The sequence below is a fragment of the Rhincodon typus genome, chromosome 5 (assembly GCF_021869965.1).
Source record: "Rhincodon typus isolate 14 chromosome 5, sRhiTyp1.1, whole genome shotgun sequence".
NCBI lineage: Eukaryota > Metazoa > Chordata > Chondrichthyes > Orectolobiformes > Rhincodontidae > Rhincodon > Rhincodon typus.
In genome coordinates this window covers 37336934-37350594 of record NC_063336.1, presented here as the reverse complement: position 1 = coordinate 37350594, position 13661 = coordinate 37336934, and the positions used below count along the sequence as shown (strand labels likewise).

Genomic DNA, 13661 nt, shown 5'->3' with positions numbered 1-13661 from the left:
TTTCTGAAGAAGGGACTCGACCCGAAACGTCAGCTTTCCTGCTCCTCTGATGCTGCTTGGCCTGCTGTGTTCATCCAGCTCTACACCGTGTTATCTCAGATTCTCCAGCATCGGCAGTTCCTACTATCTCTGATCAGGATGTGTGCTGGATCGATAGCAAGCATGGGAAGCTCAGAGACGTGCTATTTGAATGTTAGTAAAATTTTCCAGTTTAAATTCGGATACTGAGAACCTCCTAAAAAAGTTTAAGTTATTTGAACAGTATTTAGAGCCATGGTCTTGAGATTTGGGTGTATCCAATGCAAAATAGAAAATGATCATGATTTGTTTAGTAATTGGGAATGCTTAGCATTGTCAGGATTAAAAGCCAAGGAACTGAAAGATCACAAAATTCGGACTAGTTCAGAATTAGATTAAGCTTTCATATACGTTGACTAGAATTCATTTCATTTTGACAGAGCCCTACACGATAGAAATGGAAGAGAAATAGACCACTGTGAGCAGATACAGAGAAAAGGACTCTTTTTCTTAAATGGGGAGCTGGCAAACAGAATTATTGAGTTGGGGATTACATACACCCTTAAACTTTCCGGATGAATTTGTTGAACATACTGAAGACTTATGGCATCGAAGAGCTACAGAAGGATGGATGTAAGCACAAAGCAATCCTTACAAGTGAATGATGACTACAGGTCCTGGGTACAAACCTGATAGTTGAGACAATTGATAGAACACCAAAACATAGCATGACATGTGAAATTTGTGGCCTTCTGCATGCACCAAGATAATGCCAAACTTTCAACAAGTTTAAGGTATAGGGCAGAAAAGGTTATTGGCAAAGGTAAGTGCATTGTCAGACATGGGACCAAGGTGAAACATACAAAAGTAAGCTTTTCCGCAAACAATACCAATTCCATGTGCAGAACTAGTAGTTCTGGGGTGCAAGTACATTTTACCTGCATGTTGCAGATGTTGTACATTGTAGATACTGCTGGACCAGTAATTGCAGGTCTACCAGCATGCCATGACCTAATGCTAGTCACATTAGGCATACATTGGAGACATAAGAGAGATTGCAGCAGATTGGTCAAGAATCAATTGTGGAACTGGATAAGAAAGAAGAGTGAAGTATTTCACTTTCTTCTGAACTAAAATCTCAGCTCCCTGCTGTGAAGAAAATAAATGAACGTTTAAGAGGAAAAAGCTGATAACTAGCTGAGGAGAAATCCAAATGTGAGAATACCACCTTTGACATCATGAAGTCTTTAGGGGATACCTATTCTGCTCATAAAGATGAACAAAGAGCTGAAAAAGAAAGAAGGGATGAACTACAAGCTCTGTATTATCAATCCAATGCTTTGATTGCCAGGTTACTGGAAGATCTGGAGCAACATGCATATAAAACAAATTAGGCTCGGCAGGAACAGTACAGAAAAATAATTTTAACTCAAAGCAGTGCTAGAGAAAATGACACATCTGCAAAAGCAGGTGAAGATGCATACTGCACACAAGAAGGAGCTGCAAATCACTCATGAGACAGCCATCTCTAAAATAAATGGCAACAATGGTGCTGTAGTGACTCTGCCTGCCAGTTAATCTGCTGTGGGCTTGCACACTACTTACAGAAAAAGGAGTTGGGCTGCTTTAATGTCTGCTTCATAACTTATAATACATTTTACTGTTTTAAATAAACTATCCCCTGAAGTTAATCCCTGATGAGAAATTGATTATTAAACCAGTCATTAGCATGACAAATGTTACCTCAAAGGCAGTTGATAACTATGTCTGATCAATAACATCTGTATATCTTTGTTTTTCCGAAAGAAAACGAAATTCAATTTTATTTACTTTCCTGAGTAAACACATTAGTTACCCCAGCTCACCCACTCACATGATTTCATTCTCACTGGAAGATTAATATCTTTTTTCCTGTTGACTGGCTGCTGCTCATGTTAATCATAGCAAATACTCACTCATGCCTTGGCTCATAATAACAGTTTAAAAATCCCAGGATTCCGATCAACAGAAATCCATCTTGAACCTGCTAATTCCTGGAGTTTCCATCCCCAGAAATTCTCTGGTGCTCCCAGCCAGGTTGCTTGCAGACCCTTGGAGTGGGATTTTTGCTGCAGGTCAGGTATCTTGAGTTGGAAAATTTCACAAGTCCACAGGTCTGCTGTTTATCAAGGGTCCCATCAGACACAATTTTCACTCTTGGGAGAATAGGTAATTTTCAAAATGTCCCTGCCATCTCTGATGGAGGTTTGGAGATGATTCTGGAAACAGGAAAGTGCCAAATCGGCCTGCCTTGGCTCTCTGAGACTTCAGTGCAGTTTTATAAGTTTATTCCTCTTGCTCTAACTCTCACAAACCCACTGCTCTGTGCCACTTTACAACCCCATCACACTCGTGCAGTCTCGTATATACATATTACCTCTATACCACCTCATATACAGATGTCACCTCTGAAACAACTCATATACACGTTAACTCCATAACCACTCACCCAACGTGCATTAAGGGTAGACCTCTGGGACCATGTGGAGACATAAAAGAAAATTCTGATAATTGGGTGGAATCTCACATATAAATACTTAACATAGAAATAAATTAAATTACCTCAGCTTATCAATCTACTTTAAAAGTAAACAAGCCTTCATTCAGGAATGATGAGAAAGACAGCTAATCACCTGTTAGCCCCTTAAAGATGTCAATCAAAATTTGAATTCCACTCCCCTCCTGAGCATGGCAGTTTCAAACCTTTTGAAACTCAGCAGCACAATCATAATTGGCTCAGCTGTAATAACAACTCTTTGAAAATATCAATAATGAAATCCATTGAGGCTGTGGGAACAGACGCTGTCAATATTTTTCTGTCCTGTCTACTCTGTCAACAATGCACTTCAGCAGTGAATTTACTCTAATTAACTGCTACAGTCTACATTTTCAATTATAAAGCACTGGAAATTTAAATAACTTTAGACCATGACACATAAACAGACCTTAACTGCCCCTCAAGTGTGTTTACATCTCCTCCATAAATTTGTGACTCTCATACCACTGATTAAATTCCTTGAAATAACAAAACTGAAGTCTGTTTTAATTCAACATTTATTTTCAGTGGTCCTGCTCATTTGCACTTCATATTTGACTGATTCATGTCCTACTGCCTTTTCACTACAGGGAAAAATTGTATCAACTTGAAATGGGGTGAAATTTTTGCATCTGGGTCCTCTCTGTCCTTTTAAAAGATCGCTGGTGAAATACCAGCTCTTGGAGCTTTTTTGTAGCTCTCCCTATAATCTCTTTTTGCCGCTGACTCTTGGTTGTTCTGCCAACTTCAAGATTCTCAGATCCCTTCTCCACAATGCTCCTGGATACCAGATGTGTGTCTGTGGCATCTAACCCGAAACATTCTCACACCGTATATGAAAGTTGGCAAGTAATGTTGCAACTGTGTAAGACTTTAGTCAGGTCACATTTGGAGTACTGTGCACAGTTCTGGTTAGCACACAATAGGAAGAATTTGGAGACGGTGTGGAAGAGATTTACTGAGATGTTGCCTGGATTAGAGTATAGTTGTTAAAAGGAGAGGTTGGACAAAATTGGATTGTTTTTGCTCGACCGTCAGAGACTGGGGAGTGATCTGATAGAATTACATAACATTATGAGAAGCAGCAATAGGGTGGATAGTCGGAGTCTGTTCCCCAGGGTGAAAATGTCAAATACCAGGGGGCATAGGTTTAAAGTGAGAGGAGGTAAGCTTAATGGAGATTTGTGAGGCAAGTGTTTTGTACACAGAAGGTAGTAGGTATCTGAAACACACTGCCAGGGAAGGTGGTAGAAGCAAATATGATAGCAAAGTTTAAGAGGCGTTTAGTCAGACATATGATCAGGAAGGGAATAGAGGGACATGAACCATGTGCAGGCAGATGGGATTAGTTTAGAATTGCAGCATGGTCAGCGCAGACATGGTGGGCTGAAGGGCCTATTCCTGTGCAGTAGTGTTCTATGTTCTATGTTCTATGTTCTATGTTTTTCAAGGTCTCAAGGCCAAATTCTATGCTGATAAATCACTGTTCCTGATAATAACTTGGATAATATACTTGTGCTTACAATACAAGAGAGTGTGAATTAGTGTAATTTAAAATATACAATGAGGATTAAGTGGTCATAGAGTCTTAGTCTTACAGCGTGGAAACAGACCCATTGGACCAACTCGTCCTTGCCGACCAGGTTTCCCAAACTGAACTGGTCTCATTTGCCTGCATTTTGTCTACAACCCTCTAAACTTTTCCTATTCATGTACCTGTTCAAATGTCTCTTAAATTTTGTAATTGTACACCCCTTCTACCACTTCCTCTGGCAGCTTGTTACATACCACCCTCTGTGAGAAATAATTGCCACTCAGGTCCCTTTTAAATCATTTCCCTCACCTCAAACCCATGCCCTCCTAGTTTTGGACTCCCCTCCTGTGGGGAAAAGACCTTGGCTATTCACCTTATCCATGCTCCTCATGATTTTATAAACCTCTATGAGGTCACCCCCTTAGACTCCTACGCTCCAGGGATAAAAGTCCTGGCCTATCCAGCCTGTCCCTATAACTCAACCCCTCCAGTCTTGGTAACATCCTTGTAAATCTTTTCCAGTTTAATAACAACCTTCCTATAGTAGTCAAATGCACGTGACTTGCATGTGTTCATTGCTTCTTAATGCTACTTGTATGCATTCGATTATCCATGGGTTACAATTCTGCATCTTTTCCAAAAATTTTGACTTGTGCTCACAGTGAAAGGAAAACTTTATGTTGTATATAAGGTAGCGTGTCCAGAATTACCAATTAACTTTGATTTGCAATGACAAGTTTGCATAGTGCAACTGGGAGTTGTGTGTTCTCTTCCTGTCTTTTCTGAGTCTGATGCAATTTTATCGTTGTTTCCTCTTTAGACTGAAGTAAAGATAGACTGAATTGGGCGGCCTTGCAAATGGACATTAAATTGTTGCTGTTTTTTGGACAGGTCAGAAGATGGAAGAAGAGTGACAGATTCAAACCAGATGAATTGCTGCCAATAAAGACAGACAAATCAGATTCCTGTGCATCTCAGACAGGCAAAGTCCCTAAATTAGCAGCTCAGCCAGCCATGATCGAATGTCACTGTTGCCTAACGAATATAACTCATAAACCTGATGAATCATCACAAGCCAGAAAGAACTCCAAGGTATAGCAGTTAAAGTTGTACAAACCTAATTTAAAGAGTAACTGTCTTTATCAAAATTGTAAGACTTTCTTTCACGGACTGTGCAACATTTTCATCCTGATGTTACCTGCAACTGATACCATGATGTGGGCCACAGCCATTTACCAAGGTGTCATAGGTTTGCAAACAATTTTTTTAAAAATGTGCTCATCTGTACTTTGGGTGAGCAATCAGTTAAATTTGAAATGCAGGAACTGTTGATTTATAGAGAAATACAACAAACAATTTATTCACAGGGCCTCATAAATTACAATATTTTTAACCACTTGTGAGAAGTGGGCACCACTGGCAGGCCAACATTTATTGCCCAACCCTAGTTGCCCTTGAAAAGCTGGTGGTGAGCTGCCCTCTTGACTATTGCAGACCATGAGCTTTGGTAGACCCATAATGCCATTAGGGAGGGAATTCCAGGAATTTGACCCAGCAACATTGAAGTAATGATGATATAGTTCCACATCAGGATGGTCAATGACTTGGAGAGGAATGTGTAGGTGGTGCTGTTCCCATGTTGCCCTTGTCCTTCCAGATGGTAGTAGTTGTTGGCTGTTGATGACACCTTCCATCACTTTACTGATGATCGAGAGGAGACTGATGGGGCAGTAATTGGTGAGGTTGAATTTGTCCTGCTTTTTATGTACAGGATATACCTGGGTAATTTTCCACATTGTTGGATAGATGCCAGTATTGTAACTGTACTGGAACAGCTTGCTTAGGGGAGTGACAAGTTCTGGAGCACAAGCCTTCAGCACTATTGGCTTCATTGGAGGCTACACTGAGGATGTTACCAAGCACGGTAACGAAACGGCTGCGGAACAACAAACCAGCTCGGTGAGCCAACCAACCTCAACACCCACAACCCGAGCTACAGATCTACTCTGCTTCATCAGAGGCTGCACTGAGGATGTTACCAAGCACGGTAACGAAACGTCTGCGGAACAACAAACCAGCTCGGCGAGCCAACCAACCTCAACACCCACAACCCGAGCTATAGATCTACTCCAAAAACCTTCAGCACTATTGCTGGAATGTTGCCAGGGTCCAAAGCACTTGCATCCAGTGCACCTAACCGTTTCTTGATATCATGTAGAATGAATCGAATTGGCTGAAGACTGATATCTATAAAGCTGGGGACCAGTGGAGGAGGCCACTTGGCACTTCTGTCTGAAGATTGCTGCAAATGATTCAGCCCTATCTTTTGCACTGGTGTGTTGGGCACTTCCATCATTGAGGATGGGGATACTTGTGGAGCCTCCTCCTCCAGTGAATTATTTAATCATCCACTACCACTCATAACTGGATGTGGCAGGAATACAGAGCTTAGATCTGATCCATTGGTTGTAGGATTGTTCAGTTCTGTCTATTACTTGCTGCTTAGCTGTTTGGTGTGCAAATAGTCCTGTTCTGTAGCTTCACAGGTTGACATCCCCATTTGTAGTTGTTGCTCCTGGCATGCCCTCCTGCACTCTCCATTAAATCAAATGAGGTAAGTGATCAGTTTTGATGATCAAATCATCTCTTTTCATTGTATTGGTTGAGGGTGAATGCGAGCAGGATGCCGTAAAACAGTTTTGTGTCAGGGCAATTTTGTTGCCTGTTATATATTTATCCCAAAAATCATGAGAAATATATAAGTTGAAGATGATCAGCCAATCCCTGTTTTATACTGTCACTTGAAGTCAGAAGGCCTAGACCTCTTCAATTAGAGCCTGAAGTCCTGTAAGTTCACAACGTAGAAAATGTCAATCAAATGCTGCACTTAAAAGATAGCATTCCAAAAATGAAGCGCTGCCCCAATAAAGGAAAAGACTTGTCTTCATATAGTGCCTTTCACAACCACCAGCTGCCTCTAAGCAATTTGTGGCTAATGACCTAGGTCACCATTATAGAGTAGGAAATGCAGCGGTCAGTTCACGTACACAAAATTCCCACAAATGGCTATGTGATAGTAGCAAGTCCATCTGTTTTTGTGATGTTGATAAAGGCTAAATAATGGGCAGAATTCTGGTTAAATCTTTCCTGTTCTTCTTCCAAGTAGTCCCCTGGTACTCTTTGGATCCACCAAAGCAGACAAGTGGGACCACAGTTTGGAAAGAGAGCACCTCAGACCATGTCACACTCCCCCATATTGCACTGCACTGGACTGTCAACCTTGATTTTGTGCCAGAACATTAGAGACAGGGGATCTACTGACAGAAATATGGCTGATATTTACAGAATGACATTTTAGTAGCAATCCAGATTTCAGGGATGAATTTCTATAAATGCCATTTTCCAAGATCTTCCATTTCAAGTCAAAGAACCCTGATGGAAATTTAGCCCTTACCTCATCACATCCCAAAAAGATGCTAGAACTTGTAACCTTCAGATTGAGAGGCCAGAGTGTTATCCCACAACATTAATTCGATCTTAAATAAACAAAGAAATGTAATCCAAGCATTTTTGTGTTAAAATAATTTCCTCTGTTTCCAATATTTGTGGTTTTATATCATTTGTTTCTGGTTTAGTTAAACCAAGCCATGGGTGCAGAACTATTGATATTATGCCACTTTTTGAGAGCTATTATGTGCATATAATACAGTCATGAGGTTTATACAATTTCTCTATTAATGATAGAATTATAAACATTGCTTTCAGGTTATTGAAGTGTTATTGTTGAGCACAACATTTATTTTGTGTGTATGTATTGAAAATATTTGAGCAAACTAATATAATAGTCAAGGGAAAATGTGTACTGTCATTTTAATCAATTGTTCTAACACACGTGGAAAGCAGGTGGAACATGAACCTGGTCTTATTTGCCCAGAGGTAGGGACATTACCACTGTGCCACAAGAATGTATGTATATTTGGTTAAAGTAATTTCAATGCAGTCGACATAAACCAACTTGATAGCCTTATAAGGCAATACTCAATAGAATGCTGTAGACGATTAATAGAATGAATTGCCACCTGAATATATAAATTTACAGTAACTTATATATTTATTTCAATTTGTAAAAGTATTATAATTCACCTTGTACCAATGAGAACAACTACATTGGTCTATCATCAGGAAATTTATTACTTGTAACAGGGATTGTCTTGTGAAAAATGGAGGAAGGCAATCTTGTCCTAGATAGGATATGTTCTTTCATAAGTCTTAAACTGATATTCCAGTTAATCTGGTAATCCACACCATTAGGACCAGTGTAATATGTCCCAAACTATTACATAAATTTGAATTTTGCTGTTCAGGAATGACAACATTTGTTTTAAACAAACTTCAATGATTTCAAATACTGAGGTTAGTCTGGGTATAATGAATAATTTATGTCCAAGCAACTCTGTTAATAAATTTTGGAAAGAGCGGGAAGGTTATTTCCAAATTTATTATGCAGGGGATCCTACAGTGGACATTACTTGAGATTTGTTAATGACAGCAGCAAATGCTTCCATATACTTTGACAGTTGTACCAATACCTGAACAAAAGTTTTAACAAAGATAAACTACTCACTTCTTATACAAGCGGTACTGTTGAATGCTAAGTTAAAATAGAAAAGGACTGAAACAGATAAATGAGGGAAAAACATTAGTTTTTTGAAGCTTCTGGTTCTCATTCACTGTTGTTTACATCTACCAATGTTACATAAATAGTTTGAATATACTGCAATCAACATCTATTACTGCAGCTGTAGACACAATTAAAAATATCAATCCTTACTGTGATTGTTTTCTAGTCAGCAATACTTTATGCTTCGCTTGGTTTAACTGACTGGAGAATTCAGGCCCAATTTACTTGGCATATGTTTTTCTGTTTTGTTTATCAGATTCAGTGCATAGTAAGGCAATATTTATTGCCTTTCCTTCTTGTTCTACACTGAGGCCAGATTAGGTGTCAAGAAGCTTGCATAAGTTCAATATTTACACATTCAAGTAATTTCATAATTACCTATAAAATATCCACAGAGGTTGATACTCTTGCTTAACTTTAATGTGGACACACATCTATCCCACCAAATATGAGTTCTACCAGTTGAAATACGAGGCCAGTGGAAGGTGAGACACTTCAAGAACTGCTGCTTGTACCTCTGCTTCCCATTCATGACGAATGCCAAACTGTAGATGTATAAACACATTGGCCCGGATTTTTGCTCATGGGCAGGTACACAGAGACAGGTGAATTGCCCGCTCTGCAAACCCGACCTTGAAAAATTGCTGCTGATTGTCCATTCTGTTATTCTGATTGAGGCATCAACATTGGCCAGGACAAATTCCCTAATCTTCCTCTCAGCAGTACCATGCGATCTTCTACATTATGATGGGACCTCGGTTTAGTATCGCATCTGAAATATCAACCTTGCTCTTTGTGTTCAAGTGTTGGAATAGGACTTGAATCGAGAACTTTGTGAAGAGAGAGAGTGTTACCAACTGAGCAGTACAGAGTGGTGCAATTGTGGAACTTGGTACAACAGTGAGCAACTGAAGTGAATGATATAGACGCATTTAAGGGGGCCCTTAACCTGTTAATGAGGGAGAAGGAAATACAGGGAATAAGCCGATAAAGTTATTCGAGGAAAGATAGAAGGCGTCTCAAGTGCAACATCAATATCAGCATGGCCTGGTTAGGTCATGGTTGGTTAACTCGTTCCTGTGTGACTATCCTCGGTCACTTTTTGTCATGCTTTTACTATTTAGAAAATCCATTCTGCATTATAGCACATCATCATTGCAATAAATAGAGATCTATTCTTAGTAAGACTGTATGATGTCCATTGAGTCAGCTCTGCCATTCAACTCCACTTTCTTGCCTTTTCCATGTTACCTTCAATTCCCTTAGTGATTTAAAATATCTATATTTTTAATATTCCTTTAAGAACATAGGATTTAGGAGCAGAAGTAAGCCATTCCAACACAATACTTTTGATTTCTGGATAAGACACCAGAAATATTCCACATCCTGCTATCCTTCCCTGACATGCTTTATTCCTGATCCAATAATGTTACCCACCTTATTTCTTCCACAACACGAGGCGATGTTGCCATGTACTCTCACATACTGTTCACCACAGCCGGTATTATCACACATCTATACAGTGTGTGCCATTAATTCATGAATTTAATTGGAATATATTTAATTAAATCAGATTTCACAGAAGTCTGAACATCATGTAAGGCATGAAAATGTTGACAAGATAGAATGGAAGAATGTCATGTCTGATTGAGGACTCACTGAGGCATTCTTATTTCATCTGTCCCCATTTGCATCTTATTCCAGATGTTCCTCACAAACAATGCACTCAATCCTTACAATGGGTTTTGCTGCATCATATTATTCTTCTGTAAATGGATAGTTAGAAGAAAAAAATCTGGAAATGAGGAAAATGATAGATGAAATCATCATTATTGGAGGAATTTAAAATGTAGCCCCCTCCATCCAGTGAAAATTAGGTTTAGAAAGAATTAAATTCAAGATTGCCCATTCTGCCTCCATTACTGCCACAAGTGCAATTCAGCACAACTGTTTTCTTGTGGACACGAACCCTCTCTAATTCCTAAGGGAACAGCGCAGATTTTAACCTCTACATTTGATAATGAAATCCAAGGCCCAGTTTTGCATACACCCTCAGCAGGCCCATTCAGGCATTAGAAATTTACCTCACTCACTGCACAGTCCTCCTATTGCTCAGTAATTGCCTGCTAAGAGAAGATGGATGTTTAGGAGGCAGCAAACCAGTCACTTAGGAACTAGCTCATACATTGATGCTAATTGATGAATCGTCATAAAACTAAACTACACAGCCTGTCCCTTTAAGTTCTTATTGATTCCCTTCTGAAAGCCACAGTCTCCGTCCAACTTCTCGGGCAATGCAATCTAGATCCGCAGCCCTCACTGCATAAAAATGTATTTTTCCTTCTTTGATCTTCTGTTCTTTTACCAATTACATTAAATCAATGTCCTCAGATTCATAACTCTTGTCTCCATGAGAACAGTTTCTCCCTACCTACTCCATCTGAATCTTTCATGACTTTGAACGTTTCTATCAAATTTCACTTTCCACTATAGCAATGAACCAAAGTTTCTCCGATCTATCCATGCAACTGAAACCCCTCATCCCTGGAACAATTCATGTTGTCAACTAGGGATCGGCAATAAATGCCGGCCCAGCTAGCGATATCCACACTCCATGACTCAATAGAAAAGAAATGCCTTCTACACTCAGGCCCTGTTGTAAATTATGTGTTTTATTACAGCAGGAGTCAACTTTAACCATGGCTGAGCTCCAAGTGTTCTTCTTACTTTGACTCTGAACCAATATGAAGCTGACACCCACACTCCATGACTTAATAGAAAAGAAATATCTTCTACACTCTCTAAACCAACAGTACAGTCATTCTTCCTGTAGTGCTGTTCCCAGAGTTGGACAAAGTACTTCAGGAGAAGCTGGTGTTTTGTAAATGTTAATCATAACCTCCTTCTTTTTGCAGTCTATGGCTCTTTTTATAAAACTCAGGATCCTGCATACCTCTTAAACCACACCTTTAGCCTGCTTTGCCACCTTCAGCGATTTGTACACATATACCACTGGTCTCTGTGTCCTTGTTCTCCCTCCCCCCCTTTAAAGGTAAATCATATTGTCTCTCCTCATTCTTTCTACCACATTCTTTCTAGTGCTTCTCTGCACGAAATTGCATCTGCCCCTAGACTGCCCATTCCCATAACCTGTGTATTCAGTTCCTCAGCTTCATATTGGCTCAGAGTCAAAGTAAGAAGAACACTTGGAGCTCAGCCATGATTAAAGTTGACTCCTGCTGTAATAAAATGCATAATTTACAATTAGGCCTGATTTTTAAGGTCTTGGTTCAGTTTAGTTACTTATGCTGTCAGTCCTGGAACACTTTGTTCAGCTCTGAGTTTAATAGACTGGGGTTAGTTGAGAGGCAAACTAGGAAGACAAACTGAGCCAACATTAGAAAATGAAATATTTGTAAAGTTACCCAGCTCAGTTTGTGAGCTGTTTTTCTAAACTAACCAATAAAAATGGTATTGATACAAAGAGATAAAAAGAAACACTTGAGTTATGAGTATACAATCACATCAAGTAGGGTAACTGCACACACTTGGTTCTGAAGAAGAACAACATGGAATTAATAAATGTAAAACGCTTTCTTTAAGGTGCAAATGAAATATTCACCATTCAAAAATAATACTAAACCTAGTATCTTTGAACCGAACACTTCTATCCTCCAAGGAATTTAAATTCCCCATGCACATTCTGCATTATTGGGTGGAGGGACATTAAAAATCAAAACTTATATTCTGTTAACATCAACATATAGAAACTCAAAGGATTCTTCTTAAATTCCTTCAACTGCTGCTTTAACTGAGGTGATAACTTATTTATTTTAAACAGGTTGAAGGCTCCAATAAAATGGCAGGAAAAGGAATTTTAAATATGTCATCAAACAGATCGTACTCAGCGATAACTTGCTCACTGATGCTCAGTTCAGAAGCTGGTTCCAGACTAAATCACAGCCTTGATCCAGAGATGGATACAGGAGCTGAATGCCACAGGAGAGATAATAGCTTCAATATCAAAGCAGTATTGAAGTAAGTACAACACTAGTAGAAATCCTAGCAAAATTAACATTGATGGATGTCAAATAGGTGTCCATTGTCCAGCTTGTATTGTAAGGACACTGGGATTGTTGCAACTAGACAGTCATTGCAGCCCCAAATCATTGCTGCATAGATCCTTCAAGATCTTCAGTTACTTCATCAATGCCCTCCTTTCCAAAATAAGCACATGAATGGGGTTATTCCTTGACAATTACACAGTGCCAACCCTAGCAGTCCAATGGGGACACATGCAAGTGGTGATACAGATCAAACCAGGGCTGAATTTTGTTGCTCATGATCTAGAATCATTTCACACAGCTAGTCTTCCAAATATCAGTTAAATCAGCCCAGGACCAGGGAATAAAGCTCAAAGTTCTTTCTCTGTGAGCAAGGAGAACACAAGTTTGTGTCATTACCCTGTTCTATTTGTAGTTTTTGATAAGCAGACATAACAATATTCAATATGTATGAAAAATGTACATTCAAGCACATCATTTCAAATTTAAGCTGTCTAACTAATGTGTAGAGTTATTTTAGTATATACTTAATTAATTCAGACTGTGAAATGGATAATACCACAAAAGTGCCATGGGACAGTAAACTTCCTCCACAGACCAGTCAAAGAAAGGACTATATTGGGACTAATAGACAGGGAAAATGTACTGTTAGAGGAACCGATATCTACAGTCATTTGAGAATCTCTAAATAATTCCAGAAGTAATGAATACTTAATTATCTATTACAACAAGGTGTAGAGCTGGATGAACACAGCAGGCCAAGCAGCATCAGAGGAGCAGGAAGGCTGA

At 39.3% G+C, this 13661-nt stretch overlaps 1 protein-coding gene across 1 annotated transcript in view; it reads left to right on the top strand.

Moving 5' to 3' along the window:
- The window catches only part of LOC125483108, a 63057-nt gene that overhangs the window by 38910 nt on the left and 10486 nt on the right, over window positions 1-13661 (top strand). Inside the window, exon 3 of the mRNA XM_048596731.1 lies at window positions 5019-5219. Coding sequence (XP_048452688.1) covers window positions 5019-5219 — 201 coding nt within the window. The remainder of the gene's footprint in view (window positions 1-5018; window positions 5220-13661) is intronic.